Raw genomic sequence first — 23,165 nt, 5'->3', positions numbered from 1 at the left:
CATACACTCTTTCCTAACATTGGGATGCTTCAAAAGCATCTGCAGAGCGACAAGCTCCACACACACGATTTGACAAGCTTTTCCTTATTTTACTCTCATCATTAGTTCTTCTGGTGTTTAGGAATAATACCATATGTGCTGCTTCCTCCTTATTAGTTCATCTTGACAGGGTGGTCCAAGTTTCTGAACACCAAATAAGTGTCACTGATGTGTAAACATAGAAGATCATGTGTTGATGCATTGAAAAATTTGACATTTTTGCAACTTAGTTCTAATATTTGATTCCTCATGATATGACCCCTTGAAGCCTGATGCACAGCAGTATATGTGACACAGTAAACCTAAACAAAATAGTGGTTTGCTTCTTGATTCTAAAGGCCTATTCACATCAAGCATAAATATTTGCTTATTTTTGCTTTCATTGTGATAAAGCTTTTTGTTGTTGTTGTTTTGTTTTTTGCAGAAAAAAACACCAAATTTTGCCAATTGTTTCCAGTTGAGCCTGAGTATATAAACACTGAGCTATTTTTATAGTTGGTCTCAGTGTACAATGTTCATAAATCTGGATCATATCTGCTGCATTTCAGTAGAGAGTTGTATGTTGCTTCTTCATCACAACCCTTTTGGTGTAAATAGGCCTTAAGTAATATCTTTAATACATTTTTTATTCTTTTCATGGGTACTATTCTTTGACACACTTCACATGTATTTAGAAGTACACAAACTGCAAGTAAATTAGTGATGTTTTCAATATGTTTGCTTTTCATGGAAACATTCAATCATGTGAATGCAGGCAAGTCAACAAGCAACATGCTACTAACAATCTGAGGGGAAAAACAGAAGTTTCAAAATACAAGAAAATTTAAAAGAAATGCAAAATGTAGAGAAGATCTTCAAAAACACAAAACAGGTTTTTTTTTTTTTTAGATTCTGCAGCCCAAGATATAATGTGTTTTACTGAAGACTACATGCCAATGGAGAACTAAGACCAAACCAATGCAATCACAACTAGAACCACCAGTGCATGACTTTACAGATGAGCACAGTATGAGGGTTAGGGAAAGAGTGGCATGAAATGCTCAGATGGGGGGCTGAGGGGAGAATGTGACCCTCTGACCTGCAAACTGGGGCCTGAGAGGCCGTTGTACTGGTTCTGCAGGTGTGTGAATGTTTTGCTGTGCACGCTGGCCATCTTGGCCCGGTGTCTCCTGAGCTGGATGAGCAGCAGGGTCAACTCCTCCAGCTACAGGACAGCGGGGAGATGGGAGAGAAAGCACTTCAAGAGGTGACCACCAGGGTGGCGCCAAGATGTTGCGAAATTTGTCCAATAAGAGTGGACTGAGGCAAACTGTAATTGCCAGGCTTTAATGAAATCTCCTAAGCATAAAGCAAAAAGCTCCTCTTGGCAGAAATGTGATTTACCAAGCAGATCTTCTATGTTTGCCTATGATAGTTTGAAAATAACTTTCTTCTGAAAGTTGTTAGCCTCTTTTGAAGTCTTACCGTTTTTTCATGCAGACTCGGTGCACTGACTGTGTGTGTGATGTAGCCCATTGTTGGCATGGATCTCCTCTCTAGTTGTGAAGTCTGTGAAGGTACAAAACTACACTAAATGTTTGCAGTGAGGTCAACAATTATAACCACTAGGACTGGGCGATATGTATAAAATTTTTTTTTTTTTTACATTTTCATTAAAAACATCGCAACAACTGATTACTTCATCCACCCATCACCCAGCCCCCACCACCGATAACATTATTTGCCATAATTTTATTTTTAAAAATGTGTTCAACTTTTTTTGATGGCCTATATTCAGCTTAAGCAAATAAAAAAAAATTGGAAAAGCATTACTTTTTCATGGAGTGAATGATATATACTATAGCTGTCACAAGATAACAATTTGTAATGTTTCGTCACTCTTAGAATTTTATTATTGTAAATTAGTATAATTAGGTTTAGCTAGTATGCCATTTCATAATGATTTTTTTCCCGACAGGCTGTATTTCCTTAATTATGACATTGCTGATATATGTGCTGTTTTTACCAAGTGGTGAAGCCATAGCATATTTGTAACAATTCATGTCTGAGTTGAACGAATAAGTTTTATAGACACATTGCAGATGAGCAAACAACGTAAAAAAAAATCCGTCTTCCAGATGTAAACACACACAATAAATAGACATCTATGTTTGTGTGCTATCAGGGTTCATGCTAATTTAGAGAATGTAGGCAGTGAAAATAGACCCAACCAGCCTCTTAAATCCATTATGCTTTTAACTATTTAATATCTGGATTAGTTTCTAAAATGCTGAAAAAAGGTTGTGGTAACTGTGGTGACTATTAGGCTATTATTTCATATATTTGGCAATTTCCCAGCTTCATGGTTTGTCATTTCCCGACATTGCCGGTCATCGTCTGACAATGACTGTTGCAATCGGCATCAGGGCACTTGTCAGTCATCATTGATATCCGATCGTCTATCACCCAGCCCTAATGAACTCTAAATGAAGAAACAGCAGTCCAAAAATTCACTCTTATTTTACATATGCTGCACATTTTTTTAAGTAAAATTCAGCTTCAAAGTTTAGCACACAAAACTAATGCTCAGCAGAGCACATTTTTACTCATTCATCTGTTCATTTCAGCTAAGAAAGTGTGTATGCTTCATTTCAAATGCCATGGGGCATCAAGGATTTGACAGTTTTGCTTAACATACAAAATTCTTCATCTAGGCCCATCACGGCACCTCAAAAGGACACAAACAACAAGAGATTTAATTAACTACACATAAATTATCGTCAACCTGCTTTCTTAAAACAACATTTGTTCGCTACCAGCAGAGTAGTACTGTACACACTGTTTGCAACGCTAATCCCACGGCATCGCATTTTTGCTGTATAATAGGTTTTTTATTTAAATACAAGATCAGAAAAAAACACTGCTGAGGCTGTTTATTGGGTGCTCTGATTAGCCTCTGGCTAATCTTATCAGCTAAAAAGTCTAGTGATCCTCCATGGAGGTCTATAAAACAGCTCTCCAGCCTATGAGTCACAGAGTACATGTGCATCTAAAATTAATCTATTTAAACCTTCAACACTCTTTAGGGTTAGAGCTGTTCTTTGTTGAATAACTTCTCTGTGATTGAAGTCATGTTTTTTTCCTATCTGGCTTTTGACAGCTTCTGTGAATCTCTCTGTTGCAAGCACATAATTAGTGAGTTCACACGAGTCCTGATGTATGCAGAGTAGCAATGATAGTGACAGTATGTTAACTTGTAAGTCGCACAGGGGCTTCTGTGACTGATGCTGCGTGTGACTGTGGTGCTGGGAGGGGCGTTCTCATGTGGGGGGTGTAGCCAACAGATGCTACTATTACTGCCACACGAGAAACTATAGCTATACACACATAAACACAAAAACACTCTGTTGAAACACACTTTCTGCACCTGGGAGTCAGACTGTGTGAATTCTATCACAAAGTCCAAATCAAAGCTTGAGTAGAAGGAAATTACAAGAGGGCTATTTCACACACTCTTTTTCCCATAACCCTTCTTGCCTTGGGTGGTTAACGCTCCTGTGGTCTGAATAAAGAGAAGAACTCCCACAAGTAATTTAGAATTGTGAGATTATGTGAACTTTTCCACGTTCCCTACCTTTGAGATCTGGGAACACACTCCTCTGGGAGAACCCAAGCTAGGTGTGTCCATGGTGGCAAACTCATCCAGGGGGCGCACCGTCACCCTGTCAGAGGGAGTGTGGGGCCTGCGAAGGGACAGGGATTTGGAGGGGTGTCTGGGTGGGGGTATGTCACATGGTGATGGGGGCACAGATATGGACCGGGGCATCTCCAGAGTGACCCTAACGGCTGCCGTGTCCATGAAGTCAGGCCCGGAGTAGATGGGTGCTGTGGGGCTGCCATGGCGGAACTGTTGCCGCTGCTGCCACTCGTACAGCTGCCAAACCATCCCTTCTTTAGTGGCCAACCGTTCGTCAGTGGACATACGAAAGTGACTGAGACGGTCATGGGCGTACTTGTAATCACTGGGCAGGTTGCGGGGAACTGGGGGGGAACCGCCTCCAGAGTGGTGGCGAGTGGTCTTTGGCAACGACTGGTACGCATCCATCATGGCTGCCTTAGGCTGGAGAGGAGGGGTCCGTCTAGGGAGGGTGTGCTCAGTTGTGGGATGGCTGTAAATTGGTTGTTTACTGTTAATTTAATGTTTCTTACTGTTTATTTTCAATTTGGTTCTATACATGCACAAAAATGACATGCATTAATAGGGCTGCTCATAAAATTCTACTGTAACAAAACAATAAATGCCTTTAAAAATCTTAAAGGAATAGTTCATCCAAAAAACCAAAAAAACAACAACAATTTGATCACCTTAGCTCTCTTATCTCGATCACACTTCTGCATATTCAAACTTGCTGTGTCTTGATTCAGTATTCAGTATCCTTAATGACACTGATGTAAAACCTGGTGCAAAGTGTCTTGACACAGCTAGTTGAAAATGGGCATTCAAAACTCAAAATTTTGGGCAGACTAAACAATTTTCACCAAATAACAACTTGACAAATCTATTTAAATCTATCATGTGGCTTCAGAAGACTTGGATTATAGTGCACAAGTTGAAAAGTAATTTTAGGATACTTTTTTGTCCTTTTTAGAACTTGAAAGCCTCTGGTCACAATATGCTTTATTTGTATGGAAATGTACAGCACAAACTTTACACAAAACATCTCCTTTTGTATCCCACGGAAGGAAGTCATACAGGTTTGGACCGATATGAGGGTGTGTAAATGATGACAGAATTTATTTATTTATTTATTTTTTGGTTGAACTATTCCTTTAACATTTATTGTATTCATCTCACTGCCACTAGTGAGAGCTCCTTCCTTAAAGGAAATTACAGTAAGTTGTGAAATTGAAGCCTACACAATGACACAACAATGCTAGTTTTCAAAGTTGCATCATTTCATTTCAATACTGCATTTAACACTGTGTGTTATTTCCTAGTGTTTGACGATGTCTATAACAAAACTGACCTTTTGGGCTCTCCTTTCTGTACCTTCATCCAGTGCTCCACCTGAGCAAGTGCTGTTTTCCTCTGCACCTTTTTTTCTGTGTCTATGCGGGGGACGAGGCCCCTCTTATACACCACGTTCCCGTTCTGATCAGGGGGCATGCCCGAGGAGGGCAGCCCATTCCTGTGTGCGGGCACAGTAGATGGTGAGCGAGATGGATGGGAAAGCCCCTCCAACTCCATCTCTCCAGGGGAAACGCATTTGACAGGATCCTCCAGGACTTCCTTGCTGTAAACACAGCACTCCTCCCCGTCTCGCTCCGGCCTCAACTCTGCCACCTCCCCTTGTGCTGCCTGCTGGAGGCCCTCTGCCTGGGAGGAGCTTTTGATGCTGCTGCTGCTGAAGTGGTTGGTCTGAAGAACTGTATGCTGCTCAGGTTTGGAGCTTCTTTCTGCCTCTCTGTGGGAAGAAGGAAGGAGAGTTACTTATTAGTAGAAAGAATAGCAACATTGAAAACTGTGACAACCAAAGATTTTTAAAATTAGCAACATTTCAATGACTAAATTTTGAGATTTTTGTACTAGTAAACAAATAAATAAACACCCCAAGGATTTGATTGGCTAGTCTATATTTTAAATATGCCGGTTAAAATTACAGATAACCTGACTTAAAGCAGTAGTCCAGGTTCAATACAAGTTAAAGGGATACATCACCCAAAAAAGAAAATTCTCTCATCATTTACTCACCCTCATGCCATCCCAGATGTGTATGACTTACTTTCTTCTGCAGGACACAATTACCATTTTTAGAAGAATATCTCAACAGGGTCCAAAACTTTGAAGCTCCAAAAAGCACATAAAGTCAGCATAGAAGTAATCCATACGACTCCAGTGGTTAAATCCATGTCGTCAGAAGTGATATGACAGGTGTGTGTGAGAAACAGATCAATATCTAAGTTTTTTTTGTTTTTGTTTTTTTTTTTTACAATAAAACTCCACTTTAACTTTCACATTCTTTAACATTTTGAAAGTGAAAGTAGAGATTATAGTAAAAAAGGACTTGAATATTGATCTGTTTCTCACCCACACCTATCATATCGCTTCAGAAGACATTGATTTAACCACTGGAGTCTTATGGATTAAATATGGATGGATTTATGCTGCATTTATGGGTTTTTTGGAGCTTCAGAGCTCTGGTCATGATTCACTTGCATTGTATGGACCTCCAGAGCTGAGATATTTTTCAAAAAATCTTTGTTTGTGTTCTACAGAAGAAAGTAAGTCATACACATCTGGGATGGCATAAGGGTGAGTAAATGATGAGAGAATTTTCATTTTTGGGTGAACTATCCCTTTAAGCTCAGTCGACAGCATTTGTGGAATTATGTTGATTATCACAAAAATAAATTTCGACTCAGCCATCGTCTATTAAAAAAAGCGGTTAGAGTGAGCACTTACAAAGAAAGTGAATAGTGCCAGTCCATAAATTAAAAAAAACCCACACCATTTAAAAAGTACTGTATAGCCACAAGATGTAAAAATGATACGTGTTACCATGGTTTGAGTGTGATGAAAATGCTTAATAACCGAAGTTGTAATATTTAATAGAACTAACCACAGATAAAGTGTCAGCAATTTTATCACAATAAAATTATGTTAACACTCATATTGTTTTGAAACGGTGTATATTTTACTGTTTATGAACTGGCCCATTCACTTCCATTGCAAGTGTATTTCTGTAACCTCAATTTTTCGCTTTAAAAAAAAAAAAAATATATATTTTATTTTTTTGTGGTAATCAACATTATGCTGAAAATGCTGTTTTTCAGATTAACTTGTATTAATCCTGGAATATTCATTTAAACACTGTTTAAATAAAGATTTTGCCAGCTTTATTTAAAGTACAGTTTTACTGTATGAGTGTGCAGGACTTTTTTCAATTTTTTCCATAGTACTACAGAACAGAATACTGAAATGGCAACAATAGAAGTCCATAACACAGAGTATGGATAGTCCACCTTTAACCTGTCTAGTGAAACAAACCTATTTCCATCCTACAGACAGATGTTTTTTGTTCAAAATAAATACTCGGGGATGACATTTTTTTTATAAAATTAAGACCAGTATATATATTAGTATATAATTTATTTCAGTAATTTGTTCTAATATTATATTTTCAGTGCAATGGTTACCTGCATAAATCTTAAAAATAATACGACAAAGACTGTGACTGACAAAGATGACTGCTGTATATAGACTTTATGTTGGTTTAAAGAGTAAAAATTCAAAGCATAATTCAGGAAACATCTACAGATGAAACTGAGATGACAAACAAAGGGGGTTTAAAATGCATCAGAACACTTGACCACAACAATGCAAATCAAATTCATTAAGCTGCTAGAGTTACAAATTACAATATCTTGCCATGTAATGCAATGGACTGACCACTCGATGGTGCTGTTGTATTAGGTCCAGGACTCCACTAAAACCAAGACAAGACCCCTGGCAGAAGGTCAATACAGTAACACAGCACTAACAGTGAATTTTAACCCTCAGCATGGTCAGACAGGTTGCCTGGCATCAGATGGTTAAGCAGCATGCCAAAAACCCACATGCTAGTGTAAAAGCATTAGCAAGTCCAACAAATACAAAACCCCAAAGGCAACACTAAAATAGTCCAACCAACCATAAACAGCACTGTAAACCATCACCTTCATAGTTATAAAACACATTCTCTCATTTCTATGTGTACTGTAAAAGCCCAGCTATAATGAAAGCCCTAAGTGATGAGCAGGGGGGCAGTACACTGATATCACACCCCAGGCTGAGTGCTCTGTTCTTGGCTGGTGGCCCACAGTCAGCTGGCTGCAGCATGCCGCAGTGATCCTCCTCCCAGAGCTGCATTGTCAAACTATACTCACAGCCATGGCACTGTGCCTCTGCAACAGCAGCAAATGAGTGACTATACCACACTGATCTGCTCTCTTACTTCTGATCTGTGGATCAGACATGGGCTCACTTCATAATCAATAAATCTGTATATGTCATATACAGTTTATCAATAACATGGGCACTGTTAGTGATTCAGACTTAAAAGTACAATTTCTGACAGACACACACACACACACACACACACACACATGTTGGTGCAGTTATCATTATGAGGACTCTCCATAGACATAATGATTTTTATACTGTATGAACTATAGATTCTATCTCCTAACCCTAAACCTAACCCTCACAAAAAACTTTCTGCATTTTTACATTTTCAATAAAACATCGTTTAGTATGTTTTTTAAGTGATTTGAATTATGGGGACACTAGAAATGTCCTCATAAACCACATTTATAGCATAATACCCTTGTAATTACCAGTTTGTAACCTAAACCTGCCCACACACATAAACACACACACACACAAACACACACACACCTACTGTACATTAGGACAGCTGTTCTAATGACGCCATCTGATAGACTCACTGAGATCAATTAAACATAATAGTAGTGCAGAAACCATAAAGAGCGCTTCAGTTCTGTTGTGCATGAAATTCTCATCCAGGAAATATCAATCATTACATTATTACACAAAAGCTCAGGCGAAGGAACGTGTAGTATCAGAGAATTAAGAGTGGAAGTTTAAGTGACAGTAATATGTGTTATATGGAAGAAGTACAAAAGAGGAGAGGAAAGAAATGGAGAGAAAAATACCAATCCATTTTTTCACTTCGTAAAGAACTTCATTCGCAACACATTCAATAAGAGTGCATTTACATGCACATTCTTATACTGATTATACTTATGAGCCCACTTATAATGGAAGTAAATGGGGGCCAATTTTTGAACGTTAAACTAGTCACTGTTTCAAAAGTAAAGCCACAAGACATAAGCAATATGTGTTTTAACATGGTTTTAGTGTGATTAAATCACTTACTTACCTTTTTCGTGTAAAGTTATAATAATTGTACAACTTTGTCGCCATTGACGATGTAATGTCAACAAACCCTAAAATTACTGTTAAAAAAGATTTAAGCAAATTTACAGCTCAAATAATACATGAGTTTTAACAGAAAAATTAATGCAAGTGCTATTAGAAAATTATAAGCTTCACATTTCTGCCTTTAACCCTTCAAAAATTGGCCCCCATTCACTTCCATTGTAAGTGCCTCACTAGAACACTGATTTTTGCTTTTTTAAAAGAAAAGGAGGGACGAGTCAAAACAAATGTTTGTGGTCATCAACATAATGCCACAAATGCAGTAGGTTGAGTTTCACTTGTATTGAACCCGGAATATTCCTTTAAAAAAATTTCTTTAATCTGGGAAAAGTAATAAATAGTTTAGGCAAAACATTATTGGCACAAGATTTTTGACCATCACCCCAATTTTGTGCTGCATGTAAACACCTTTACCAGCGTTCTGTTAGCTTATCCCATGTGTATGTGTTGTACACAAGCCAGATTATGTTTTGACATCAAAACGGAGAATAGCCCAATGGTTTCAAACTCAAGACTTTTTTTTATATATATATAAATATATTTTTAATAGTAATAAAAATGATCACACTCATTTATTATGCATTGTCTAGTGATACAGCACATAATATTGGGCTTGACTTATTTTATCCATCAGCATTTGATTCAATCACAAGGGTGTGAAACATATTAGGCTATATTATTGATTTAGATGTTATAAATCAACCAAGCACTCGAGGATGGGTACAGTTTTTATCAGAGTGAAAAAGTCATGCAATTAATGTTTTCATGATTGATCATTGCTGTCATTTCTGGAAACTTGTGCCCATCCATTTTGGTCATTATTATTATTCCCCACCCATGCGGCCTTCATTAAGTCAACGTAAAAAAAAAAAATTTCAGAGACGGAAAAAGATTTTACATTTTGATGAAAGATGTGGGTTTTCAGCATGCACTGATGAATCATGCACAATGACACCAGAAACATTTAATAAGAAAGTAAATTAAACAGGGTCAACTTTGACTTCATTTTGTCTTTAAATGAATATGCAGGTACTGATTTTACTCCTGTGTGTAGTCAGCCCTCAAAGAAACAGAGGTGAAGGAGGACTGTGTGAAGAGGTGACTGACCTCTTGACGCCGAGGTTCTGCATCAGTGCAGCCTGGTTCATGGCCCGGATCCAGCCATTCATGTCCTCCTGGGTGTCAGCGCTGAAGAAGTAGGTCCTCATGCCACAGTGCTCGGCCTGCGAGCCAATCAGAGAATTCTTATTGTAAATGTAGGAGCGCATTCCCGTGTGGCATGCCTGAGAGAGAAAGAGAGAGAGAGGACAGAGGGGATCATCAGCTGTGACCGGAAAACTTGTGCATGGCCAGGCTGCACGTGCAGATGAGGCCCCCTGATCAGAGGGCCCCAGTATTGCTGTGACAGCATGTCCGCCTTTGTAGCAAACTCAAGAGTCATGCTGAACAGTGTGGTTTATACAGTAGAGCACAGAGGAAACGGTCTATAAGAGGATTAACAACCAATGATAACTTCACTATCATTGTTACAAATAATTACCATGCACTTCTGTCAAATGATCTGCACTAGTATAACAGGTTATGTGCAAGCATTTGAGGCTCAAAGATAGTTATTTGTTGTACTGCTGTCAGAATAAAGAGCATCAACGTCAGAAAAATCAGCAATGAGGATCTGAACTCCGACTCTCAGTACACAGCAAACAAACGATAAATGAATAAATAATCTTGCAAGCCTATCCTAGGAAGGGGGAAAAGGTGAAGGGCACCATTATCTTCTTATTCAACATATTACTGGTATATTACATCAAATTATAATCAACACAGTATTTACACCACAGTGCGTTTTTCTCTCCCCCTCTCTCAAATGCGCACACACATACACACAGGATAAAAAATTCACACTTGCCAAACACCAAATTTAAGTAAAAATTGTCTTGGGCGATTTAATTAAAGACATTAAAATTGACCATTAAAAACATTTTACGACTTGCATCTTACAAATTTCTTTGCTGAGTGGACAATTTATCATCAAAAGGTTATCTAGGATGTCTAATTTTTTCTTCTTCTTTTTTTACCCCTCTAGAACTCAGTTAGGCAACACATTTGTGGAATATTTCTTGCAAAAAAGCAAAAAAAAAGCAAAAAAACAAAAATAAAAAATAAAAATAACACAAAAAAATAAAAAATTGAAGGAAAAATCCTCCGTTTTGTGGCAGATTTGAGTTTTACTCAAATATGGAGACAAGTTAATATATTGATACTGCTGTGCTGTTTGTCACAAATATGAAAGGAAAATATGCTATATAATAATAGTCATAGGGAAAAAATATATAATTTTAATAAAAAAAATATGAATTACAATTTCATGGTAAATATATAAATATTTGCAATACAATTAAAAACAAAAACAAATAGAATTTCATGGCCAGTAAGAAATGTTTATGGCCAGTATTTTTTTCCTATTCACTTGCCATTGGCAGGTGTGGCAAAAAGTCAATTGTGTACCCTGCATATGTGCCTTACATGCCACAGAAATGCACAAAAACACACTCACAGAGATGCAGACCTAGCTATTATTAAATACACACGTACACGTAGGCTTGTCACGATTATGAAATTTGGCTGACAATTAATTGTCAAACAAATAATTGCAATTATGAAGATTAATTGTCTGTTTTAGGGCTTTCACGATTAATTGTCATATAAATTGTCATATTTCATATTTAACCTCAAAGATATAAATCAGATAATGAAATAGGGATATACGATTTCCTTTTAAAGCTTTAAAAACGTATAAATGACATGAAAAATAATGTTTAAATTTCAAAATATTTCTAAATACTTCAAATATGTCTCTCTTTTTGGTCAACTTTAGTTTTGTGAGAGAAGCGGTTCATGTGCTCTTCTGGACAGGAGCTGCTGGTTGACATCAGCAGTGCAGCTCAGTGATGCTCAGAGATCTACTGAATGACACACAAACGTGCCATTGACGACATTTAGCCTTATTATTCACTTCAAATTCCTTTATTTGGGCATTAAAATGTAACTGGAATTTGAAGTGCACAATAATCGCAGCTGTCTCAAATAACCATGGTTAGATCAAACAACCACAATCACACGATTATTTAATAATCACGACAGGCCTACATACATGCATACTCCAAAAAAATATATGTTAATTAGCCTCTTACCCCCTTGCTCTGGTGGTCTGTTTAATGCCAGGGTTAACAGCCCCCCTAGCTAAACAAGCTACATGCACCTTCTGTTCCTGTAAATCTGCTGCTACCAAAATGCAACTGTTGGGCCAATCTCTTTAATAGGGGGCACCACCACCACTCAAAAATCGTAACGCTTCAAAACAGAGTCCAGCTCAAGTGCTTTTGCCAGGCCCATCCAGACCCTTTCAGATGGGCGGCAGACCGTCATGCCCACCTCTACAAGTCAGACTACAAACATACACTCTCACACTAACAGCTTACACCTGGAAACACTGGCTGCTTCTGTATAATGTCAATGAAGCAGCCTCTTGGCTACATAGCTGATGCCTCTTAATTCACAATAGGACAGTTCCATCTCTGCTCACGGCACATCTCTTCAGCTTCTCCAGGAGTCTATTATCCCACTGTCACACACTAAATATCTGATATCTGCCTGTGAAGTCTTCATATTTCTCTACCGTGTTCTCATTGGCATGGCAATGTAGGAGTTATATTACATTGTTGTTATTACCATAATGTTTTTACAGTTCACTGGATCACATCAAGTTTCATCCAGTAATTGTGTTCCTTCTTTTTCCTGATACAGTAAAGTTTATATATATATATATATATATATATATATATATATATATATATATATATATATATATATATATATATATAGGTCATTCAATCATGACCTTTACTATGATGATACATGGCAAAAAAGGCAGTTAGAAAATAAAACATTTAATTATAAACAGTGTGGTTTATGCTTAAAACAAATAAAAACATATACCATTGAAACAAGGCCAAATATAAGTCTTGCTGTATGTGGTTTAGATATTATGGTTTATGGTTTAGATATTTCACTAGAAAACAAGACAAACACTAATTAAATTACATATTTTTAAAATAATAATATTAATAAAAATTACCACTCTGATCATACAGAGTCTGTAAAGCGGAGATTAGGCTAAAGTTGTTTTAAGCGATGTTAGCCGTTTCGCTAACTTCCGCCAAACCAGAGGCAGGCCAAACTTAGCCACTCGGCCCAACATCCCGCAATAAGACAATAAGATGCACAGATATTCTCTCTCTCTCTCTCTCTCTCTCTCTCTCACTCACACACAAACACAAATCCAAATGAACAAAATACATTTACTACAGCTGAATGCATTCAAGATGAAAACACAGTAAAAAGAAGGAATATCTTGTTGCAAAAAATCAATCACTTTTTCATAAAATGACAAACACTGAAAAACAGGAAGACTCAACCTGGGTTAGAGCAAAGTGATTTCAGTGTCTTAATATATCAGCAGGAAAAGTACGGCTACTAATACATTCATCTCACATTCCTGTCTTTAAGACGTTAATGACCTCAGATTAGATGTCTAGTGGTAAAGTGGATATACAGTAATTAATCAGAGGAATTTACTCAATCGTTCAGCCCTTTAAAGGAATTGTTCACCCAGAAATTAGGTTTTATCAGAGATATTTTAATGAATACCATGATTTCTTAAATTAAAAAAATTTTTAATTTTAAATTAAATGGCAGCTGATACCAACTCACTTTAATGCTTAAAAAGGACCCAAAAGTGTCATAAAAGTAGTGCTTTGACTCGTGCGTCACATTCCAAGTCTTCTGAAGACATTCGATAGGTTTTGTTAAAGGAATATTCTGGGTTCAATGCAAGTTAAGCTCAATCGTCAGCATTTGTGGCATAATGTTGATGACCACAAAAATTTTGACTCGTTCCTCTTTTTTTTAAAAAAGAGAAAAAAAATCTGGATTACAGTGAGACACTTACAATGAAAGTGAATGGGGCCAATTTTTGGAGGGTTTAAACACAGAAATGTGAAGCTTATAATTTTATAAAAGCACTTGCATTAATTCTTTTGTTAGAACTTGTGTATTATTTGAGCAGTAAAGTTGTTTATATCATCATTTTTACAGTCATTTAGGGTTTCAGGGTTTGATGACATTACATTGTCATGGCAACAAAGTTGTAAAACTGGCTATAACTTTACACAGAAAAGGATAGCAAGCAATTTTATCACACTAAAATCATGTTAAGACACATGTTTAGGTCTTGTGGCTATACTTTTGAAAAAGTGAGTATTTTAACGTTCATAAATTGGCCACATTCACTTCCATTGTAAGTGCCTCACTTTTTAAGAAAAGGAGGGGCATGTCAAAAATAATTTTTGTGGTAATCAATATTATGCCACAAATGCTGTTGATTGATCTTAACTTGTATTGAACCCGGAATATTCCTTTAAGCAACATCCCAAAATCTAAGCCATTTATCTGTGAAAATAGTGATGGCCGTTGCACATTCATGGATGATATGAGAGAAGCTTGTTTACAGTGGCTCACATTCACACGTGAACTTGCACTTGTGCATCTCGTGAACCTACGTGCCACTCTGAACAAGCTTCTTTTACTTTTCGGTGAACTATTCCAGATTATAGGAATATTTTAGGTATTTACAACGTAATGTTTTTGGACAGAATCAGTGGCATGCCGTTGATTACCACAGAAATAAAGCTGACTTGATCCTTACTTTGTAAAAATGAACAGGACACGAATTAACAGAAATTCACTTCCAATGGAACCATAAGAAAGTGTAGTGTAACCATAACAATTAAACATCACTGCTAACAGCAGGAGACTGGTGTAACTGAATCACTTAACAACCCTGTATGAAAAAAGGTGAATCCAATCTTTCACCTCATGTCATGACTCGTGATATGCAGCTACTAGTGTAAGAAAGTTACTTTTGCTTTGTGTTTATGCAAGGATACCAGGTAGGGAAACAGAAAGGATGTAGCTAAAAGCATGAGCTATGTTCATCTCTCTACTGAATAATGTGTTCTATGTTGTTGTTGTTTTTTTCCATACTGTAAAATGCCGCATTGTTGCCTAATAATGTACCGTTATTGTAAAGTTAAACATCTTTACAGCTGTAATGACAATTTATTTTATTTTTATATTTTATTTTTTTTAATGTAAGTGCTTAAACAGAGATACAAGCTGTAAGTGTAAATGCTGAGGATGCATCAAAGTCTAGGGTAATCAAAAGCATGCCACAGATGTTGTCCACAGACATTAGGTTGTAAATAACTTGGAATATTTCTCTGGTCAGCTAAAAAAAGATACATTGAAGAAATTATATTTAAGACAATAGATTGAAAATTAAAGAGGATATGCCTGTGAGAAATTAATTTGCCACACACATACTACATAAGATATCAGTGCATAATAACAACTGAGATGTGCACTATAAAAAATATTTCTTATAATTTAAATACAATTGCACACATAAATGTGAAAAACAAACATATTTCACATTGTAATAGTACTGGTGAGAATTGAAAAGCGAATGAACAGACAATAGGAGTGGAGAACTGTGTGAGAGTGTCAGAACTGTAATTCAACACTGGAACTACTGATGATGATGATGATGATGCAGTGTGAAGAGGAATCCAGCAATGCCAGTCTCAGCCATAGACACCTACAAAACTCATCTTTACTAAGAGATTCACATGTTCAACAGGGCATTTCTGCCTATCCATTATTCAAATTAAGGAGATGAAAATGAAGATGCTGGCATTGCCTGTTCCAGAGGAGGCAGAGTGAGTCACATGCATTTAGAAATACATCAATGCACATCTGGCATGTGCATTTTTCATCAGGCTAGGAGGATGCCATACACAGCAATGGTGATGGAGTGGAGATCCACTGATATTAATGAATGGAAATTAAAATACCTATTCATGCAAGAGGCGGACTCAGGAGACGGCCCTTCCACCAGATGCACCCGGCTCAGCTCCCGTAAAGCCCCAGGTCACAACAGGACGCAATAGGCCAATAGGAATGAGAGAATCAGAGTGAGTTGGGCAAAAACAGAGTGAGGTGGAGCGCGGTCGATGTGAAAATGTTAAGCAAAACTAGAAGATGTGTTAAATGTCCTCAGTTCTGATACGTTGTCAGATACAGTAAGCTGGGTGAGCTGTAACCCAATTAGCATTAGTGGCAGCAAAGCAAGGCTGGTACAGAACAGTACAACACTCCAGAGAACAGGAAAAGATTATTTATTTTATTAAGAAACATCAAAACATTTAAACGTTGCAGCAGAATAAATGAATCAATTAAAGCCAAGCATGATAAGTTTTATGCTTAAATTAATTCAAATATACAGTACAATGCCTTGAAAAAAAGCATTTGGGCATTTTTGGACACTCAAGTCATACTTAAAAATGTATGAATTTTATTGCATTACAAACAAAGTGTAAAAACTAACTTCACTTTTCTAAGCTACTTTTGCATTTACGTTTGATCAATTGATCCCAATGTCATTTTAGTGGATATATGACGTCAGTTTCCCTCAGGTTTACACAGGTGTAGTTCATCAGGTTAACTATACATATTACACAAAGTTTGAAAACCAGAAAGCGACAACATTTTGTTGTCTTGACTTTGAACAACATATCTATTGTTTTAAAATATGAAACCAAACAACATTTTACTTGGAGATGTGTTTGTGCTAAATTTCTAAAAATTAAATGCCACTTGGTCAGATATTTTGTAAAAAAAAAAAATTCAAAAACATCAATACATTTAAAGTGTGGCTTAAGTGTCCAAATTCAGTTTAGTCCACTGTATGTCATATCCTATACAAAATAGATGAACTGCCGTTATGTCCACTGGCCACCCTTTCCATTCTCAAATGATGAGACTGCGCATGGCAGTTCAAAACCATTCTTACTTATCCGCACAGATACTGCACTGTACATACACAAACTAATTCATTGCTGACTAAGCGAAACCTGTAACAGTAAAAACAGCATTAGATAAACAGCATACCTTAGGGTCTATTTCACATGAAAATAGCCCAGCCAGATGTTCAAATTGCTGCTGGCTAGTTTCACTGATGGAGATCTCATAACTAACAACCTGCTAATTAACATCCAGAGCGTCAGAGAGACACAAGGCCTCTCACCTTGCACTGGTGCATTACAGACTTCTAGGCTTACAAGAGGGAGGATATTAGAAATAGTCTAGATGTATAATTAATCTGCCTGCTGGCACAATAGTCAAACACATACCAGCACTGGGGATTATTGGCAGGGTAATGCAGTTTGAACGATGCACTGTGTGCCCATAGGGAAGGCTGGCTGAGTGGAGGAAATGAATGAGCTGCAGTGATGTGAACATTCTTGGAGTATTGTTCTTCAGAAGGAGTTTTGCTTCAGCAGAACACCAAGGTAAATTATGTAAACATCTTGGCTCCAGAACCTACAGAGCTGCCTTGCTTTCTTCCAAGATGTCATTTTTTAAATAATTTTGGACAATTTTGGAAAATTGGATTCACCTTTTTACATACAGTGTTGTTAAGTGATTCAAAAAGTATGAGCTATGTTCATCTCACTACTGAATATTGTCTTCAAAGTTGTCTCCTCCGCTTATTTTTAAATAATTTTAAACAAAGTTTTATTGATACATTTTTAATATTAAATGAATTATATATATGATCGTCATTGCCCTCTTCCATTTTTTTTTTCACTGAGCTTGTTCCAAGGTATTCTTCTGCAAAGGATGCATGCGATGTTGCCTCCGAGGAATAGTTCACCAAAAAATTATAATTCTCTCATCGTTTACTCACCCATATGTCATTTCAAACTTGTGTGACTTTCTTTCTTCCACAGAACACAAACAAATATATTTTAATGAATATCTCGTAGAAGAATATCTCAGCTATGTAGGTCCACACAATGCAAGTGAATGAGTGCCAACATTTTGAAGCTCCAAAATCCACATAAGGGCAACATAAAAGTACTTCAGACGACTTCGGTGGTTAAATCCATATCTTCTGAAGCGATATGATAGGTGTGGGTGAGAAACAGATCAAAATTTAAGTCGTTTTTCCTTCACTTTCACTTTCTCCTTCTGTTTTTGTTGATTCATATTCTTCGTGCATATCGCCCTCTGGGGAGAAGAATTTCAAGCCAAAAAGGGTTTGAATATTTATCTGTTTCTCACCCACACCTATCATACCACTTCTGAAGATATGGATTTAACCACTGGATTTATATGGATACATTTTCTGCTCCCTTTATGTGGATTTTGGAGCTTCAAAGTTTTGGTCACCATTCACTTGCATTGTATGGACCTACAGAGCTGAGATATACTTCAAAAAATCTTCGTTTGTGTTCTGAGGAAGAAAGTAAGTCATACAAATCAGGAATGCCAGGAGGGTGATTAAATCATTAGAGAATTTTCCTTTTTGGCTGAACTATCCCTTTAATCCATGTCTTCTGAAGCGAACCAATCGGTTTTGGGTGAGAACAGACCAAAATATGTCTCCTTGGCAATCTGATTTCAAGCTCGATTACACTTCCTAGCAGCATCTAGTGCTCTGCGCATGCATCCAGGAAATGTCACCGAGCTTGAAATCATGATGCTCATGCCTAGAGACTGCAATGGCAAGATGTACAGTGAAAAAGGAATTATATTTTGGTCTGTTCTCACCCAAAACCGACTGGATTGCTTCAGAAAACATGCGCCAGAGCTTCAGGTTTTAATAAATAATATATTTAAAATAACAAACAATATTATATTCAAAATGTTAAAATATACCGTCTACTCTCTTTCCTGTAACAACAAAAATTCACAGATGAATTTCTGTGAAAGGAAGATATACTAGGTAAAAGGAAGTTCACAAAAGGAATGCCAAATTTCTTTGCATAAATTCGTGTTTCCGGTCTCCTGCGTTTGGATGCGTTTGACTGGAAGTGAACGGAGCACAAAATGTAGTGTGACCGCAGTATTAAAATGAACAGCCTTTGTTTCGGGAACACACCTATGACGCTTTAAAATGCTGCTTCTGTAGGAAGCTCGCAAGGTTTTGAAACTGAGCACTTGAAATTCCGATGTTAGAAGTTTATGAGAAAACTGTTACAAATATATATGGTTTCTTCCACCTCCATGGCCCAAATGTTTAGGTCAGGATTGATTTTCCAGCCTGGTACAATAGGTGTAATATAAATGGTTTTAAGCCCTCTGGGAGATTCTGTTTTAAACATAATTTCACTGGCCGCCAGATAGCAGTAAACAGTGAGACAAAGTCTGTGAGGCTCAATAAAAGTTTGCCATCAATAGGCCACACTCAGGGAAGGGCTTAGATAATGATGTTCCCATGTTGGTTCTGTGAAAGAGGAGAGGGCTGTGGAAAAGCTGTTGAACGAGTTGGGTGTAGGCTCAGAGTGAATTGCTGTGAGCAAACAGTGGCCGCAAGTGACAATAGCATTGTGTTGACAGTAGGGCTGTCAAATTAAAATTTGAAATTTAAATATTCATTGAATTTAAGAAAAAAAATGCACATTTGAATGCTAAAACTGTGTTTTTGAATTTTGGATGTGTGCCAAGCACTGACGATGACCTCAGATCGATCGCATTCTTGCGCTAAAAAAGGCTAGACACAGCGCAATACAGTTTAACAGAAAGCAAGTTGTAACTTTGTGTAACGATGGCACTGGCAATGACAAAGACGATGATGATGGAGTGAAGAACCCAAGTGCAATTTTATTCCAAACATGAAATCCAAAAACCCTAACTACAAATGTGAACAAAATACAAAACATGAACTTGACTATAGCTTGACTTGACATAAACTTGACTTGACATAAACAGTCCAACAAAGTTACATTCACAAATAATACCTGACAATGGACAATGGAAAACATAAGGGTTAAATACATGAACATGGGAGAACACATGACAAGGAAACCAATAAACACAAAGAACTCTAAACAAGATAACAAGACAATCAACCAATGAAAAAAGACACAAAAGCACTGGGTGCTTCACAACTAGAATTTCAAAATAAGACATGAAAAACATGAACCAACAGAATACATATGACATATCCCCCCACTAGGGGCGGCTTCTGACGCCCCAACACATGAACAAACACATTAAACATGGCATAATCCTAAAGTTCTGTAGGGAGCTGGTGGGGGGGGGGGGTGCTTGAGGCATGGCTTGGCAAGACAGGGCGTGGAGCATGGGATCAGGGCAACGTCTGTGGAAGGTGGAGCCATGAGAGACTCGAGGGGCGGAGCCTTGAGAGACTTGAAGGGTGACACCAGGGAACTTGGTACCCAGAGAGTAGCCGAAGACTCGAAGGGCCAGGTTGGAGCTGGAGGCAGGGAGGACCAAGGCGGCGCCGGAGGCTTGGAGGAGCAAGGCGGAGCTGGGGGATCGGAATACTGAGGTGATGCCGGTGGGGCTGAGGACCAAGGTGGAGCCGGTGGGATGGAGGTCCCCGGTGGAGCTGAAGGATCGGAGAGACAAGGCGTAGCCAGAGGATCGGCGAGCCAAGGCGGAGCCAGGTGACCGACAGAAAAGGGAGGAGCTGGAGGGATGAGGGACCCCAGTAAAGCCAACAGGCTGAAGGACCGCAGTGGAGCCGAGGCAACGTAGAGCCGATGTAATGTCGAGGGATCGACAGGCCAAGGCGGAGTCCAGGGCTCGGAGGGTCTAGGCGGGGTTGGAGGGTCGAAAGTTCCCCTTGCCTGATCAGGAGAACTAAGGGTGGGCACAAGGGCGGTAACCAATTCCAGCTCAAATAGCCCAGTGAAAGATCGATCTGGAACGAACGAGGCCTGCAACGCTGGTTCGTTGGCAAGAGATGAGCCTGAGACCTTGCATGGAGCAGACTGAAGCTTGGCTGTGACATGACATGGAGCATGCTGAGGCATTGCTGTGACATGGCATAGAAGAGGCTCAGGTGTGGCTGTGACATGGCATGGAGCATGCTGAGGCATTGCTGTGACATGGCATAGAAGAGGCTGAGGTGTTGTTGTGACATGGCATGGAGCAGGCTGTGGTGTTGCTGTGATATGGCATGAAGCAGGCTGAGGAGTTGCTGTGACATGGCATGAAGCAGGCTGAGGTGCGGCTGTGACATGGCATGAAGCAGGCTGAGGCGTGGCTGTGACATGGCATGGAGCAGACTCTGGATCCAGGGCAAAAGATGGCGGTAGCTCAGCGACCATGACGAGGAACACTGGCTTGGCGGCCATGACGTGGAACTCTGGCTTGGCAGCCATGACATGGAACACTGGCTTGGCGGCCATGATGTGGAACACTGGCTTGGCGGCCATGACATGTAACTCTGGCTTGGCGGCCATGACGTGGAACTCTGGCTCGGCATCCGCCTCCCCCACAGTGAACATAAAACCAATAATCTGCAGGGCGAGGTCAATATACTGAGCCAGGTTGTGGCTACTCTGACCACCTGGCATCAGCAAAGAGATTGGCTCATTTAATCTAAAACAGAAAACGTCTTTGAGGGCAACCTCATTAAAGTCCACCTGGCATGCCAGAGCGCAAAAGTCCTCCACATAATCCTCCAGGGGACGATTCCCCTGACGTAGGCGTAGGAGTTTGATTGCTGGGTTAATTTTGGTCGGTCAGGTATTCTGTAACGTTCTGTAACGATGGCACTGGCAATGACAAAGACGATGACAATGGAGTGAAGAACCCAAATGCAATTTTATTCCAAACATGAAATCCAAAAACCCTAACTACAAACGTGAACAAAATACAAAACATGAACTTGAATATAGCTTGACTTGACATAAACAATCCAATAAAGTTACATTCACAAACAATACCTGACAATGGACAATGGAAAACATGAGGGTTAAATACACAAACATGGGAGAACACGACAAGGATAACCAATAAACACAAAGAACTCTAACCAATGAAAACAAGACACATGAACATGGAAGGAAACATGAAATCACATGACAAGGGAACCACATGACATAAAACAGGAACTAGAATTTTAAAATAAGTCATGAAAACATGAACCAACAGAATACACATGACACAGGTGTCTCAAGATGCTTTTTAAATGTATTTTTGATTAGACACAGCATCTAAAAAACAGCGCTCCTGCACAAGACGCTGAATAAACAAAAACAAAGCGGAACAAATACGTTTGTATAGTGCGCGTTTACATAGGAAAACAAATGGATGGTTGCAAAAGCGTTTGGTGTGAACAGCTCCTTACAGTTGGTTGAGGTATTTGGCCGTTGCGTCTTGCTCTCTTATAAGCATTTTTCAGATTAAGCAATGAGTTTTTTTAAACACTTTGTCAGGAAAGGAGTTCACCTTGGAAATGTGTGTTTGTGTGTCGCGTTCGGTTCCATTCTGTTGTGTTCCATCTGTTTGAACAGCCCCTGGCCTGTGCTCATAGTCTGAGCCACTTCATCACCGAGTTCAGCCGAATACCACTGCTATCTGGGAATATTGCTACCCTACATACAACTGCACTGAATAAAAAACAATGTGGTATTTTGCTGTTATTATGAAGCTTGAGTCGAGGGTAGTATACTGTGGCATCAGTAAGTGTAACACCATGTGTACTGTATATATATACAGAATGTTCCAGATTAAAGTAATAAACCACGAGATGTAGAAAGTTACAGTGGTTTTACCACAGTTAAAGGGTTTTATTAAGCACAATGCCAAGTACTGTATATTGCTTTTATAAAACAGCAATGTGATAAAAACACCAAAATTAAACAATTATTTACTTTCACTATTAATAATAATAATTATAATGATAAACAATTCTTTAGAACTATAGTTCATTAGCCTAACTGTAGACCGTTTACTGCTGCTAAACAACACAACTGCTCTAAAAACATGACAAATTGAATTAATCTGATGTGGGGTCAAATGTGTGCGTATTTCAGCTATTTTATAATGAACAAATACCTTATTCACTGTAGCGCCATATTTGATTTCTGACATAACTGAAAACAAGGCTGTGAGGGACAGAATAACTTTTCAATGGCATGCACTATATAAAGCACCTAGATCACATCTAATTTTTCACTACTCGTCTATTATGGAGAAATTGTACAAT

The 23,165-nt window shown here is 38.4% G+C and overlaps 1 protein-coding gene across 14 annotated transcripts in view; it reads right to left on the bottom strand.

Annotated features, from left to right (window-relative positions):
- Positions 1-23,165, bottom strand: part of LOC127409766 (pleckstrin homology domain-containing family A member 7-like) — a 173,200-nt gene that overhangs the window by 36,488 nt on the left and 113,547 nt on the right. For 7 of the 14 annotated variants that reach the window (XM_051644855.1, XM_051645058.1, XM_051644593.1 and 4 more), the window contains 5 exons: positions 10,127-10,302; positions 5,046-5,483; positions 3,653-4,187; positions 1,504-1,587; positions 1,118-1,243 (listed from right to left, as the gene is read on the bottom strand). In XM_051644855.1, coding sequence (XP_051500815.1) covers positions 1,118-1,243; positions 1,504-1,587; positions 3,653-4,187; positions 5,046-5,483; positions 10,127-10,302 — 1,359 coding nt within the window. The remainder of the gene's footprint in view (positions 1-1,117; positions 1,244-1,503; positions 1,588-3,652; positions 4,188-5,045; positions 5,484-10,126; positions 10,303-23,165) is intronic. The other 7 variants (XM_051645613.1, XM_051644929.1, XM_051645141.1 and 4 more) reach the window with 2 other exon arrangements.

This window comes from Myxocyprinus asiaticus, chromosome 1 (assembly GCF_019703515.2).
Source record: "Myxocyprinus asiaticus isolate MX2 ecotype Aquarium Trade chromosome 1, UBuf_Myxa_2, whole genome shotgun sequence".
In the NCBI taxonomy this organism is placed as follows: Eukaryota; Metazoa; Chordata; class Actinopteri; order Cypriniformes; family Catostomidae; genus Myxocyprinus; species Myxocyprinus asiaticus.
Note: the sequence above shows the minus strand (reverse complement) of the source record. Positions and strands in the feature narration are given on the sequence as shown.